This window comes from Convolutriloba macropyga, chromosome 2, assembly GCF_964194025.1.
Source record: "Convolutriloba macropyga chromosome 2, txConMacr16.3, whole genome shotgun sequence".
In the NCBI taxonomy this organism is placed as follows: Eukaryota; Metazoa; Xenacoelomorpha; order Acoela; family Convolutidae; genus Convolutriloba; species Convolutriloba macropyga.
Window position 1 is genome coordinate 72,834,137 of NC_134469.1, and position 17,236 is coordinate 72,851,372.

Here is a 17,236-nt window from a genome sequence, read left to right on the forward strand (position 1 = left end):
AAACTGAAGTTCTATCTTACCAATTTCGTCACAACCGGGAGTTTTATGTCAATCATAGAAGCCTCATCGTTATTTGATTGCTGTTTTTGCACCAAGTAGTTGTCCTGCTTGTCATTTTCCGTTGATGCTATAAATGGTGACAGCGATAGAAATTGGAAAGGGTTAGTAATCAGTGCACCATCGCCTCTGTTGTCATCTTCACAAGACGAGGTAGCCTTGAAAATTTTTATTTCTTCGGTTGGTCGTAAGGCAAAGCCACCATACGGGATAGATAATTCTGAACTGAAACCAGGCATATTAGCTATTGCTGCACAGACATAAACTCTGAAAAATAAACACCGTCATAGAAACTTCAACTGTCAACTAAAAGAACCTCCAAAATACTAGGAAACCTCCCAAATACTAGCAGAACCTCCCAAATACTAGAAAAAATTTTAACGAAAAAATTTTCTAGTATTTGGAAAGTTGCCCTCAGCTTCTTCCTAGTATTTGGAAAGCTCCCAATAAGCTTGTTGGTTGAAATGTCCCTGATTTTTGAATACTTTTATATGGATTTATTTATGATTTCTTAAATTGTAGCTGCTGCCTTTCTAGAAATTTTAGCTGCTGCCTTTCCAGACCTTTCAAAAGCATTTGACTCAATAAACCATGTTATCCTTTTAAAAAAGCTAGGAAGATTAGGTGTTGACTATAAAACTAATAGAAAGTTTCATCTCGGAGAGAAAACAAAGAGTTCTGATTAATAACGTAAATTCAGATGAGATTACTCTAGAACGTGGTGTGCGTCAGGGGACAGTGCTTGGTCCTCTATTGTTTAATATTTATATTAACGATCTGCGAGATCAAATTGATAAAAACTGTGAGGTGGTACAGTATGCAGATGATACATTACTCCTTGCTTCCGCTCCCATACAACGAGAGTGCAAAACAATTATAGAAAAAACTGTAATTTTGCTGACCAAGTATTTCACAAGTCTAAAACTACAATTGAATCCATCAAAAACTGAATTCATACTATTCAGCCGCAACAGAAATTTCAGCGAATCTGAATCAATAAAAATCGGGAACGAAATTATCACAGAGTCAAAAAGCGTCAAGTATCTTGGGGTACATATTGACAAAAATCTCAGTTTCCAAGACGAAGTGAAGCATCTTTTAAAGAAAATGGCGGGTGGAATTAAAACAATTTATACACTCCGTAATCGGATACCAACGTTTCTAATGAAAACGGTTCTGAACGCATTTGTTATCAGCCATCTACACTATTCATTACTGTTAATTCAATCAATAGACAAAAATTTGCTTATATCGCTTGAAAAGCAACTAAATTGGGCCATTCGTGCTTGTTACTCTGGAAATAGAATGAACTCAACAAAAGATCTCAAGACACAGCATTCTATTCTCCCTGTTGAATATTTAATCAAATTGAAAAGAACCACTTATATGTGGAAACTGAGAAACTGTCTTTTCCCCGCGTTTAATCCTTTAGATGTCACAACCTTGCCCACTTGGTGCATCAGACAAAGCCTTAGAAGCTGTGACATATTTTTTTACTCTATATGTCACACTCAAAAATTAGAACGTTCAATTAAAAAAACTGCATCAAAGGATTGGAATTCACTTCCTAAAGAATTAAGGGGTTTGGAAAAGAAAAAAACTTTCCCAAAAGAATTGAAAAAGTTTTATATTAAATCTTTTTTTGATAATAAACAATATAAAACTTATGGGTCGGTTAGTTGGAAATCTATCAGATTTAAAAAGTTTACTAAACCATGACTCAAGAATCAACACTAACTGGTCGAGCTAAGAATTAATTAAATTGAATTTAATTACACTTATGTACTAAAATAAATAACCACACTCCAGGCAGTATTATAACAATTGTTAAACCCTCTGTTACTTGTTATGACTGTTATGGTTAATAAAGTGTTCTTTTTTATGATCACGTCAAATTTTAAGAAGCAGAGAATTGGCAATTAAAAATTAAATTGATTTTAAAAAAACGAGCTCTCAAGTGAGCACGCGTACGCCGTTTAACAGCACGTTCCAGGGGTGTTGAGCGTCAAAATTTCAGCAAATCAGTAACTCAGAATATGATAGCATGGAAAACCAGTTATGGTTGTGTTCTCTGCCGTGAAAATGATAAGACTTACATTAACCAGTCGTCCGAAATAGAAGTTTTTCTTTTGTTTCGGAGCAAAATGTCTGAGTAAGATATCGCTGAGCCAAATTACTCAATACGCTAGTCAAAAATGATGTCTTTATAGAATACCTTGACGTTTCAACAGCCGCGAGAAAAAATCAGTCCTTTAAAACTTTAGCTAAACTTGACTTCAATAAGGTTAAGTGATATCTTTTTCAATATAGATGTAGGTTAAGAAAACTAGATAAAGAAGTCAAACGCGATCATTGCTCTGCACTTTTAACTCGGGTCCTCATAATAAAACGTGATCCCCTTTAGTAGGGTGCCCTCTGATCCATCTCTAATTCTTCTAAAAATTCTAATTCTTCTGAATCAGAGAAAATAATTATAATTTTCTTTTTTCTTTCTTTCTTTCTTAGATAGGTCGACGATATTGTGAGAACAGTTAGAGGTGACACCAAAGAGCTGTTAGACGCGGTCAACAACCTCCATCCAAATCTTCAATTTACATTAGAAACAACGGATGACAAAAACAGTCTGCCATTTCTGGACATGTTAATTAACGTACAACCGGAAGGTACAATTTTTTGCACATGGAATCAATAACCGTTAGATACTGGAAAAATTCGGAACTATCGTACCTGTGTACCCCTTCAACATAAGAAAATCATAACACAGGGAACAAAACATAACCTGCTCCGAGGCGCAATTGGGAAGCGTTCAACGAAGCATTGACAAAAATGAAAAAAAAATTGGGAACGTAATCAATATCCTAGGCATCAGGTAGGGAAAATTGTCAAAGATTCAATTAGCCAGCTGCGAATTAAAGAACAAAGAAAAAGCTATAACGCTGGTGTAACCTTAAAACAAAAGATAAAAACTGAGAAAAAACAATTTGTATCAGTGCAGAGGCAACATTTCTAATGATTTGTAATTAAGCTGATGAAATTTCAACCTGTACAAACAACTTTTACCACTCGGAAACTTAAGAGCTGTTTCAGTATAGCTTTGATAAAGAATTCAATTCCCACGTGGTTTACGAACTCACTTGTAAAGGATGCAAATCCACCTCTATAGGGCAGACATGCCGACATATAACCACAAGGGTTGTGACATATAAACAAACACCAGAATTTACACTAAAACTCACTTGTAATGGATTTGACACTGAAACCGGTCATCAACACGCGCTACGAATACCAAACACAAGAATTGACACTGAAACTCACTTGTAATGGATTTGACACTAGAACTCACTTGTAATGGATGCAAATCCACCTATGTAGGGCAGACATGCCGAAATATAACCACAAAGGTTGCTGAAATTTAACCAATTTAAGTTAATGACACTAGAGGCGCCTTATATAAGAACATTGAAACCGGCCATCAACACGCGTAACAAACACCAAACACGAAAATTGACACTGAAAGCTTAGTTTGGGAATGAAAACCCAACTTGAAAGAAAGACACATGAGAAATCGAAAATTTCAACTTTACAATTGAAACAAACGAAGTAAGTTTAATGTAATTTATGTATGGTTTTTTAATTCAAAACATGACGATATGCATCTGCTACATCAAATCGAAAAAAAAATTATATACTCAGATGTAAACTTTTGTCAATAGGACCCTAGATATATAAAAATTTGTTTTTATTTGACTTGAATGAGTGGATTTCAGTGAATTCGCTTTTATTTTCTGGCTTTTCATATTAGCATTTTGTATTTTTGATAACCTGACGATGAACACAGAGTTCGAAAACGTTTGTAAGAAACTTTTTAATAGACAATTCTGTTTTAAATCTTAAAAATAATGAACATTTTCAAATTTTGCAATCATCGTCAGATTTAAAAAACAAATAAAATCTTTTATAAAGTATATAAACTTGTCTTTGACTCTAATTTTATGAAATGAAATAAAATAACAACAAATTTTTGAAACTAATTAAAGTTAATATCACATTTACAATGATTTAATTACACTTTTTTACCAAAAATTACCGGAGTTCTCAAAAAACCGGGTGTATTGTTTTGTATTCCTTAAACAGGATTTTTACTTTCATTCCTATCTACTGTTACTTTTTAATTGTTGGGTTTGACAAAACTTCGAATTAACATGTACTAGAAAATTTTTGAATTTCAAAAGTCATATTTTTTGTATTTGAATTAATACTTCAATGTCAATTCCCACCCCCGATACACGTCGCGCGTATTTAATTGCGGTCTTTATTTGTTGATATAGTTTATACCAAACAGTTGGAATTTCAATATAACAAAAGCTTTATTATACAACTGATTGTCGTCGTGGAATCAGTGCATTATAATCGAAACTCTAACTCATATGTGTTTTGTCTGGTCTATGAAAAAGCGTACGATAAAGTGCTTTTTAACATTTTGCTCAGTAAACTCATTCATTTCAAGTTTGAAGATTTAATTGTTCTGTTATTGAGTTATCCGTTTAATAGGAATCAAGAAACAAAGGTGAATAATTTCTCCTCCTTTGTGCAAAACCTGTTGAGCTTTTGACCACAGAGGTTATTATTGGGCCCAGTTCTCTTTTATAAATGACCTGCCATTCGTTTTTCTCAACTCTAAACAATGGATAATTTAGTTCTCTCAAGTTTTGTGATGATTTGAAGCGGTTGTACAATTGGAATATAGGAAAAGGGATGATTGAAAATAGTAACAAAACAGTTTGGTTGAACTTTCCTGGAAACAATAAAGTCGATTTTGAACGTCACTTGAAAATTGGTAATTAACAAATTCAAAAAGACTTGGTAGTAGTATTGCGCTCTGATTTGAAGTCGACTGTTGTCGAAGAAAGGTTGAAGAAAGCATATAGATGCTTTCATAGCCTGAAAAATATTATTCTCTGGAGCACTCCTTCCAGTGTGAAACTGACCCCTAAAAAACAATGATTATGCCTATCTTACCTTATGTTTTACAGGGATGCACCCCTTATAATACTAGACTAAAAAAACTTGAAAATGTTCAAAGAAAAAGCTTTATATGGATATTTGGAGCAAAGTCAGCTATGGCGAGCGAATTTTTCAAAAATACATAAAATTTTACCTCTCTGCCATGAAGTTAAGCAATAAGTTTTTACGTTTTTATCCCAAGTTTTTCCTGGTCGGTATCTTTATGAAAACTTGATTCAGGTGAATTTCAGACAAAAAAAAGAGATATCAAACGAACAAACGACAATATTCTCGAGTGCCTAGGATTAAGCAAGGTTTATGAAACTCAATTTGTACCTTCCGCGGAAATGTATATCTTTTTATATCGACAGAAGTTATTATCTGGTTTTGGGCGGAAATATGAATGTGCAATACGAAACAACTTATTCCCGAGGTCTTTCAAACTTAATGATGTTTTTTTTTGTTGTTATTGTTCCCAATGTTAGGTATCAGAGAAAAAACTCTAATTTCTTGGCGTCCTGATCCGGGAATAAAGTCTTTCTTTCTTTCTCTCCCCGAAAAAAGTAGCCAGTAACATCAAGAGAGGCAATGACATCAGAGGGTACACGTACATTACGTGTCTTTCCAATTATAGCCTCTACCTTTATGGTATGTTCCTTAGGCTGGGGGCTATGATAGAAAGAAAAGTAAATTGTGACAGCATCAAATACAAGTTTTAAAAATTTTTTAAAAAATTAAAAAAAATTTGAAAAATTTCACCTCATATATTATATATTTTAACATGCTCTTTAGATCTATCCATAGTACGGCTAAATCCATATCTTTGAAAATCAAGACAATCTGCATTTATTTGTTTTAAAGCTAAAATACAAAATAAGTTTATTAAGCTTACACATACTAAAAGTCAATTATATCTCCGGTTAATTATAATGTTTACTCATATGGTCATTTCTATCTTTCTCTTTAATGACCACTTTACATCAAAAACATTCAAAAAGTTGTTCTCTACATTTATAACAAGATTCTTTCCACTGTTTATCTCTACGACTAAGACGTTTTGAAAGCATTTTCTATATTGTGAACATTCATTTTCCCTAAAGAAATGGATATCAATAGAAGCAACTCGTGTTATATCTACCATTTATCTTTCAAACCAGCGAAAGATTTCCTCAAACAGACATTAACAAGCGATCACTTAGAAAGAAACAGAGAGCTGATTAATGATGAAGATGAAGACCCTCTTATTTATTAAGCTGAACAAAAAACTGTAAATAAAGCTAAAACTGTAACTAAAGCTAAAACTAAAACTGATGATAATATCTGTACTAGAATAAATTAGGAATGTAAAGAATGTCACGAAGTATTAGGAAATAGAATAGCTCTAACTCCTCACCCATATAGTCATAATGTAAAATATATATAGAGGATACTGAAGACTATCTCGACATCTATGTTTCCCATGACCTGACGTGGAAGACACACATCGAAGAACGACTGAAAAAAGCGAACAAAGTACTCTACCTACTTCGACGAAACATAGCTCTTCAACTAAGACAAGATATCAAGCTCGGACTCTACAAGTCACTAATTTTGCCAGTACTCTTATATGGCTCTGCATGTATAAATCCGAACCGAGGTGAGCTACAACAGCTTGAAAGATTTCAAAAGAAAGTAGTCAAATGGATCCTTGGACAAAAAGTCATGCCGTATCCAAATCAACTGAGACTTCTTAACATACTACCACTACCAATGTTCATGCAACTAAATGACGTTCTACTTTTATCGAAATTTACAGAAGACGATAGCTTTTTACCAATGCTGAAACAAAGTTCAGAAAAAAGGAGAACAAATGAATTATTCAAGCTCCAGAAAACCAGAACTGAAAAGGCTAGAAATGATTTCTTTTTCCCTACATGCAGACTAGCAAATCGAATAAAAAAATACATTGAAATTAATACGAAAGAAGGCCTTAAAAATCGAGTTTTAAATTTCATGTGGAAATTTGTAAACGAGCGATTCGACGAAAATAACATCTGTAGCTGGCATCTATGCTGTGACTGTCAGATCTGCAGAAATAATAGGACAATTTTCTAAGACCACGACTGGGACAAAAATCCCCTCAGTGAAAACTGTAAATCCCCAACAACAACAACTATGATATAAACTCCATTTGAACATGAGAGAATTTTATTTTACTGATAAAACTGGAAATTGTTTTGAAGATAGTGATGAAGCAATTAATTAACCGGTAGAAGAAATTAAAAACTATTACGAATTTAAAAAATTTAAGAGTTTTAAATATAAGATCACAGGTGAGTGTGAGTATGAGAAGAGAACTAGTGAAAAGTTGAAATCACGAAAATATTGTTCACTTTGGACTATATTTTTAAAAAGGCTATATACGATTACGGTGACTTCAAAAATTGGCTAAACTTTGAAAAAGAAATATATGAAGTTTATGGTTAGGAATTCGAGTTCCTAGATTTAGGAAGCATTCAGTTAAATATTGAATCAACTAAAGCATCTATTGGTAGCTATACAGATTTACCACAATATCTAAAAAATTCTAAATGAATATTAAATATACGCAATTAAAAATATAACTGTCTACAACTATCAACTACCGCATTGCTACATCTCGCTAGAGAGCATGCAACATGTGAGAGAAAATAAGTAAATAAGTGAATTGTACCACGACAACAAAATGAAGATGACTTTGCCTAAAGAGTAAGAATACAGAAATTATATAATATAAACATATGGCTACAATCACCTCGTGGTGAGGGTAAAGTAGAATTTTTTAAGCCAGTCGAAGACCAGGATAAAGACAAAAACGATGCTAGAATGTTTGTTTGGGAAAATGGAGAAGTAGAGTATTGTGGTTTAATTAAATACATAGAAACATTAATAGACAGGCCAAATAAAAGACACCATAAATTCTACTATTGTAATAGATGTACATATTGGTTTAGTTCACAAATTAAACATAACAATTAAACATGCAGTCATTCATTTAAACCTGAGATTGTTTGCCCCAAGAAAAATCTTATTATTTTTATAAATGAACGCAAACGACAGGAAGCAAAATATATTATAACTGGTGATGTAGATTTTTGTGTTATCAACATCACAGAACACACCAACAAATATAAAATAGCCAAATACAAAACAATAAATGTAGGCTACAGGTTCAAATGAAACTCCAAATACTATTTTGGTGTGGACTGTACCAAAAAATTTGCTACTGATCTACTAACTAATGAAACCGAGCATAAATTCAAGTACAACAAAGATATGATACTTACAGAAAAAGATAAACTATTTCACGAAGCCATTAACACATGTCACATATGTAGTAAAATGTATATTAGTAAAGTAAGAGATAATTGTCACAAAAACGGTAAATTGAGAGGGCCCCATGTGATATATAAATTTCCATAATGAATCCGGCTATGGTTTCAATCTATTATATAGTGAACTCTTTAAACAGAATAATGACAAAAGAAAAGTAGATAACATAACATCAGCTGCTGGTAAGTCTTTGACATTTAGTATTGCTAATCTAATAATAGAAGACTTCAAATCCTCTCTCTCTCTCTCTAAAAAACTATCAACACAAGAAGAGTTAGATATCTAAATAATGAAAACAGACATAAATTTGGCAAAGGTCAAACTATAGTGTCTTTACAAAATGATGTGGAAAGACATGACTATTGCATGAATGAAGATGGTAAACTAAGTATGACAGATTTTAGTCTCAATCCACTACACTATATAAGGCTCCCAGGTCATAGCTATGATTGTTGGTTGATCTCAAGCGGTGTTATATTAGATACATTACAAGATAAAGAAATGCCAGATATTTTTTAAAGCAAAGAGAGGTGGTAGATGTGGTATAATGGGTGATAGACAGATTATTAGTAGTGAAAGTAAAACGTCAATCTGTTACATGGACGCAAACATCCTATATAATTTTGCAATGATGCAAAAGCTACCTTAAAAGGACTTCAAGTACTCTAGCGTATTTCTAGATGATATTATAATTACTCCAGATTATAGTGATTATGGTTATTATATAGTTTGTGGTGTTGATTAAAATGATATCTGTAAAAATAGAACCAAACAACTAGCACTAATTACTAATAAAAGAAACATAAACGATAATGATTTAGGCTATAGAGAAAGAGAGAAAAGTAGAGCAAGAACAAAGAAATTAGTATTAGATCAAAACAATATATATATGAATATATGGTTTATTATGGAATGTTAAAGTGTTATTTTAAGATGGGTGCAAAAGTAACTAAAATACTTAGAGTAAGTAAATTTAAACAAGATTATTTATGCAGAGATAAGGATCAATACAATACGGATAAACCAGCAACGGCCAAAACTGAAACAGAAAAGGATGTAAGGAAATTAATGAACCCTTCGCTATATGAAAGAATGAACATGAATCCTCTATACTTCTTTCAAAGTAAGTTTTTACATGATGAAAAAAAGATAATGAAAAGTATAAGCAAACCAAAGTTTGAGAATACAACTAAATATATAGATAATAGCCGATTTGAAAATACAGTGAAAAAATAGAATTTGAGTCACCAAAATAAGTAGGTGTTTCTATATAAAATTCAAGTAAATTACACATGTATGATGTATGATTACACATGGACAATATACTAGAGCCATCTACAATATACTAGAACCATCACTTAAAGATACACAACTACATTATATGGATACAGATAGTTTTGTATTAAGTTTCAGTGAAACTAAAGTTAGCGATGAGCACATGGATCTATCCAATGAAGTTTCACCTATCAAAACCAATAATAAAGTCCCAGATGTAATAAAACATGATTTTGGAAGTAAAATCAGAGATTAATTCATAACTCTATAGCCAAAAAGATATAGCTTTAAACACTAAAGTTCAAAAGAGAAACGAATGAAGAAATGTAGCAATTGTAAAAAAGAAGTCTATTATAATGCACTAATTCATAGCACAGAGAAAACTGTAGAGGAATGTAGAATAGAAAAAGTGGGAGATAATATGACAACGACAAAAACAAGAAAGACTTGTCTAAATTTTTTCGATGATGAAAGATTTTATGTAAGTAGTATTTAAAGCTATTCTCATGCTAAAAACAAATCTATTCAAAACAGATTTAAAAAATAAAATTAATACTGCTCCAGTAGAGCTATTAATAAATCTAGGGCTAGACAAAGACAAAGATCTGCCCATCGGTAACCCATTGTTCTATTAATAAATAATATTAAAGAGCTAACTAATGATAATGATAGGAAGTTAATTGAAGCTGCTATTACACCATATAATCACTTTAATATAACTCTTATAACTATAAAAAAGACAAAACTAGAAACACTTAGAGAATTAGACAATCCAGAAAAGGAAAAGACAAGAAAAATTTAGATGATAAATTAAAACAACAAGATTTTAATGATAAAATGGAGGAGTTATTTGATTCATTAATTTAATCCTGAAAAGCTAACAATGAGAAATATTTACATTAGGTAAGCAAACACTTAGAGCATTAAATTGGGAAAATTGAGAGTTAGATATAAAAGCAAAGACTATCGAATAAGCCGGTTCCCAAATCAGTGAAGCATGGACGAAGTGCCATGAAACTGCCTTATTAAAGAAACTGGATACTCAGGATGGATCACGAATTATAATTGATACAGAGACAGCCCATATGCTTCATTTAAAGTATGTTCAATCTAACCCACAAGTAGAGTTATAGATCAAAAATATATCTACTAGGTAATATGAAATGAATGGTTTTGATATAACCTTAGAGCAGAGTGCATTTTTAGTTGAGGATAAAATATTCAAAATTTCAGATGGCTTTAATAATTTTCTTAACAATCAAAACATACCATATGAGGACATTGGAGATTAGGATGTAGAAAGAAAAGTTGAAACTTTTTGTGGGGTATAAGATACGATACAGGGGTGGGTGACAAAAGAAGCCAATGATTTAAAGCAATAAAACGCTTGTTTGAAGTGAGTTGGAACTTTTATTTAGGTAGAGGTCTTACAAAGGGCCCCCGGCCTTGGTTCCCCTTTCGTAACCCCGACAGTTTAATAGAAAGAATAGAATTACTAATATTAGAAACAAGGGCTGGTCATAATCGATTATACGATGAGATAATAAAGATATCTAAACAACTATTATCAATAAATATTATTAACCAAGAAACAACTAGACAATTTTTTATTTTTAATTATGGCAAGTGAGCGAACCTAAAACTAAGTCCATGAACACGCCCGCAATTAGGTTGGTGAATGAAGTCGTGCAAAGCACAGAATCAAAACTACAACCACAAGTAAAGCTAAACAGCAACTATTAGCTAAAGAAGTTTTCAACCTTCAAACAACAAAGACTAGAAGAGGAAAGTTATTACCATTATATAAAGATGAAACATGATCAGCTGATTTAATTGGTAAGTCATCTTTAAGTAAATACAACAATAATTATAAGTTTAAATTAATTGTTATAGATATATTCACAAAATATGCATTGGCCGTTCCATTAAGGACTAAATCTGTTATATTTTTAAACAATGGTTTTAAAATAGTATTAAGAGAAAGTAAAAAATCGGTATGAATGATTATGGATAGATAGAGGTATTGAGTTTTCCAATAAGACATTCAAATCCTTCTTTTCTCTTTATGAAACAGAATTTTATTCTGCATTCAGTGATCTAAAAGCCGTATTTAAAGAGTATTCAGTAGAACATTATTGCACATAATTAACAAACCAATGTTTATAAATGATGACAGTAATTGGGTAAATCTTATAAATGATGCTGTTGTAACATATAATAATTAAAACACACAAAAATAAGTTTGACGCCCGCTGATGCTTCTAATCACCCTGAAGAGGTTAGATACTACGCTAAATCAACCAAAGAAACCCCTAAGTTTAAAATCGATGTTTACGTTAGGAATGCTGACAAACGCAGCATTTTTTTTAAAAAAAATAGACATCCAATTGGAATAGAAAAATATCTAAAATTAATGAAGTTTTAAAAACTCAACCACCAACATAAAAAAGATAAAAAACTAATGGTGAAATAATAGAAGGTAAATATTATGAACATGAATCATTAAAATCTGGCTTTGATTTTTTGTCATAATAATAAAATTTAAGAATAATTAAATATAGACCTCCGTTCTTCTGCAAAGCAGTTGCTTTGTTAAGCCATCAAACCGGATTTAGTTTTTACTATAAACAATACAAAGATGACAAAAAGATTCAATGAGCCTAAAAAACATCAAAACAACAGTGATCAGCTTCACTGACCGTAGGAAAAATTTAACATTAAGTAAAGCCATCAATTATTCTTCGAAGATAATAAAAAAATTGATAAAGAAAGTAATTTCATAGTCAAAAAATTACATCCACCTCTTGATATGAAAGATCCTGTTAATAAAAATATTGTGATAATAACAAATTTTTTTAAGTCGAAATATGACTGAGTTAAGAAAAAGTGAATTTGAAGAAGTTACAACTGGACAACAAAATGCAAACATTATTCGACTACCATCATCTACAACCAAAAGAGGCGCTGTACGGATTGATGATCAGACAGTTGAACTAGTTTCTCTTAAATCGCATAATTTAATCGCATTAGCCGGTAAATAACTGAAATTGACACTATTATTGTTTGATTTGGCAATAAAGTTTCCGGGGACACCATTTCTAAAAATAATAAATTGAAACAAGAGTTTGACAATACGAATGTTAATCGATCAATTGCTAAAATTGAAAAAAGCGATGAATGCGTTGATAGATGGCGAGGTATAAGAGATAATCACATATTAGTAGTAAAGGTTGTTACAAAAAATATATTTGCTATAATACTTGAAAGTAAACTTGTTGATAACAAAGAATAAGCAAGACTAGAGATGCATTATATTTTAATCAAAAAGATATTGTGAAAGAAACTGATATTTTTCTTACTACTGAAATTGGCAATGCCAAAAGCACTCAGTGAGAAATTTTAATATCCAAACCAGTCAAGAGTTAGTGGACAGTTGATTCGGCAAGCGGCTGAGAAACAGATAAGTGAAAAGATTCGAGCTAATAATAAGTTCAATAAAAACAATAATATTATAAAAGATATTAGAAACTAATATGAAACTGAAACTAATAACTATGAAAAAGTTAAGTAATTACCAAACAAAACTAATATAAAATTGAAACTAATAACTATGAAAAAGTTAAGTAAATATCAAACATATATTAACATGGCTGAGATAAGATAAATTGCTCTATCATCAATAGCAACAACAGAAAAAACAACATCATTTGCAATACAGGTCTAGGATTATCTTGTTCTATACCAATAAGTTTTGCTACAGCAACTGTTTGTGGTTCATTACAGATAACAATCGACACAAAAATATGAGAAACAAGTTTACAAAGTATTACCAAAGTAAACAGCTTAGTGACAAGTTTAAAGGACTATATACTAAATCAATGAATGATAATAAACTAGATAAAGATGAATATAATGAGTTAGTTAAGTTATATGAAGATATAAGAAGAACAAGAAAAATAAATTGAGTAATTTTTCAAATAAAAGTTAATAGTGTTAGTAATAATGATATATTTAGTAATAATAATATAAGCAATAATATTTATAGCTAGGTTAATATTATTACTATATCTAGAAGTAGATGTAGATCTATAGCTATAGCTATATCTTTAGTCATAGCTACATTTAAAGCTATAGCTATAGTTATAGCTATAGTTATAGTTAGATTTATTATGTATAGCAATTGTTACAGTTAAGCTATCTGTTTTTTCCTAGATATAACCCTCATCCTTTTTGTACTACTCTTATACCTCCACCAGTAGTTGCAAATTTAATTAAATCAGGTGTGGCTGATAATGCAGCTCTAGGGTTTCTAGTTGCGGCTGCACTTCTTATTTTACTAGCTTTTTTGAATGCTCTTACTGGATTTTCTTTCCAAATTTAATAGTAGTTTTTCCGACACTTCTAAAGAAATCTTTTAATCCCTCGGCATCTATTGTTGCATCACTGACAGTTATTGACTTATTTTTTCTACAAGTAGTACAACTAACAGTTTGAATTTTAGTACTTTTTGATGAAATAAAACCCTTAATATTTTTATTATAACTATAATGTCTACCACCAACACAATATGAATAAGTTTTAAACCTCTAAAAAAGACTCAATTCTATATATCAAAAAAAGGAACTTAAAAATTATATTCCCTTTGTTGTACATAAGCCTAAAGATGAAGCTAAAGCTAAAGCTTAATCAGATCTTGAAGCTCAAGCTAAACCAAAACTCGAAGATAGGGTCTATGGCATAGCACGGTCGGAGTCTCTATCTCAGGAGAACAAAAAGGAATTAGATATTTTTTATACAAAGGATTTATTAAGTTTAGTAATTGATAAGACACACTTATAGCTGAAGCTAGGACTAGAACAATAGTTATAGCTATAGTTTTAGCTTCAGCTATAAGTATAGCTAAAGCCAAAGTTAAAACTAAAGCTTAGATTAAAGGTCAAACAACTTGTTACTATCACTATTAACACTAAAAATCTTTCTAGTTAATACCAATGCATGACATATAACATCAGCAACAGCAACGCCAAACTTAAATTTCAGACCTATATGATCGTTTTGATTTCTAGTGTCAGATACATATATTCTATAAATACTTTTGAATGTTTCATGATTTTTATACGGTTTAAAAACATGAGGTAATCCATTTTAATCTTTCTAAAAGTAACAATCTCTTTAAAGTCCTCATTATAGTTATTAGTACCATAATTAAGGTTCATTCTGTCATCAGGATAAAATCCACCACCTATTTTCCAATAACATTCAGTGACATTCATTACATCAAAAGTAGTTGCATCATCAGTTTGCTCATCAACATTATTATTCTCGAAACCGACTATTATATTTTGTGGTTTTTCAATTACAAGTTCCTTACCTAGATCAAAAAAAAATAGTAGCATTAGGCACATTCTAATAAAATGTCTTTCTTTCATTATAACTACAGTCAGAAATATTCCTTTTTTAACCACTTTTTGTACAAAAGTTCTATTTCTTTTACTAGTATCAATGATAGGAACGCACCTTGATATATCATTAGTTTCAATAATACCATCATAAGCCACTTCACCTGAATTTACATAAACTCTAAAAAAAGCTCTATCTTCATTATTTTTAATAATAGTATAGAACCTATACCATATATAATCTCTTCTAAAACTTTTACAAACCTGAGTAGACCTCTCATCTTAACCATCGTGTCCATATGACCACAACCAGCAGCAACATGATCACCCATAAATGGACTATCTCTTTTTGCTTGATTTCTAACAAAACCACTCTCATACTCATCTTCAGTACTAGTTAATAATTTGTACATCAGTAGATTAGGATGACAATGATCGATATATTCAAAAAATTAATAGAGCTAAACATTGCCATCATACCCTAAATTAATAGTCATTAATTGCATTAAATGCAAAAAACACTACCACCATTATCTGTCGCAGTAAAGTCTATCTCTAGATACGCATCGCGTATACTTAAATGACTCCCTTATCTATTGAGAATTGTATTATTGTTAATATTACCTGTATTCATTGTTGCTAGATTATTAGGTTTATTTTTTTAATCTTACTATTGTGTATATCATTATTATGACCGTAAGTTGTATCCAAAATAAAGTCCATTTTCATGGATAAATTATGTAGATATATATCTAGATGTAGAGGTAGATAAATAGCTTGATTTAGAGCTAGATATAGAGTTGAGAGAGTTGAGCTAATGTGATAGCTTTTCCTAATAGAATGGCTAACAACAACTTCGTACTATGGGAACTACAGAATATAACTAAAGAGTTAACAAAAATTAAAGATGAACATAAACTTAACTTCAGACCGATTACAAATGAAAGATTTCAATTTATTGACACTATAATTAATACATCAAAGTTAGGTTTGGTTAGATTATCTGTTCATAATTTGGTGTTTAATATAATTGAAACAAGTAATCAGTTTTTGTATGCTAGTTAGATTAGTACTATAACAACAGGAGCATTTGAATTAACAGATATAAAAAAACAAGAAAAAAATATAATGTTTTAATACAAGCAGATAAAAATACAATGAAAAGTAAAATGGAAGTAAAACATGGGGTAATTAATTTTGATTTAGAAAACTCAGTGAGACTATCACTAGGACATGGTAAACAAATATATGCAACAGGTATGCACACGGCAAACAAAACTGTTGATCTAATGGGTTTCAACACAATTATTTTTCATTGTTTTATTATATCTGTTGCCAAAGATAAAGGTAAAGATACAGATATATTTTATACATTTAATCTAACAGATTGACCCAGTTTTATGATATAAATTAAAATTCGTACAAATATGTTATATCAAAATGTCACAAAAAATGTAATAGAATATATTGAATTTCTTATTAGGGTTAAATATCGTAGACCATTTGATTTCAATGGTGAATTATTGAGTTTTTCTTCACATCTAGTCGAAATACTAGCTAGTCAAAGAGCCATCTTACGTAGTCAGCTGTTCGAAGACCCATCTGCGAAGCAGTTCTATTGATCTGGTGTAACCAGCAACTTTGTTGATCAGTATAGCTATGACTTCGTCAATCGGACATAGTCAACTGACCATCAAAAATGCTGGCCAAAGATCCAAAAATGGTCTATCTAGTCAAAAATCTTGCCCGTAGAAGACCCATCTAGATAAATTTATAGTTGAATCTCAAGTTTGTTATACAAAGTTTAATCTATAATACTTCGCACTCCAATTAGTTCTTACTTTGCCATTAATATTTTTGCTTTTAGATATATCAAGGACAATGCAGTTATACGGCTCTCTCCATACTTCATTACATAAACTAATAAAGCGTTATAAGTAAGTTCAATATCACAAAAAAAACTTGATATATAGATGTGAGGGCTTAACCTCTTTGTTCAAATAAAATTATAAAATAACAATTGTCTCTAACATTCTGCCTCTCCAAAGAGAAAGGTTTTGATTAATATATACAATGTATATAATAATATTACAATTATTATGTCTACCTGTACTGAAGTATTCATTAATAAATGATTCTTTTGCTTTATC

General features: G+C 31.0%; 1 protein-coding gene across 2 annotated transcripts in view; it reads right to left on the reverse strand.

Moving 5' to 3' along the window:
- Positions 1-17,236, reverse strand: part of LOC142334680 (uncharacterized) — a 244,017-nt gene that overhangs the window by 96,055 nt on the left and 130,726 nt on the right. For both annotated transcript variants that reach the window (XM_075382902.1, XM_075382903.1), the window contains exon 2: positions 21-324. In XM_075382902.1, the coding sequence (XP_075239017.1) occupies positions 21-296 (276 nt within the window). In that variant the 5' untranslated portion in view covers positions 297-324. The remainder of the gene's footprint in view (positions 1-20; positions 325-17,236) is intronic.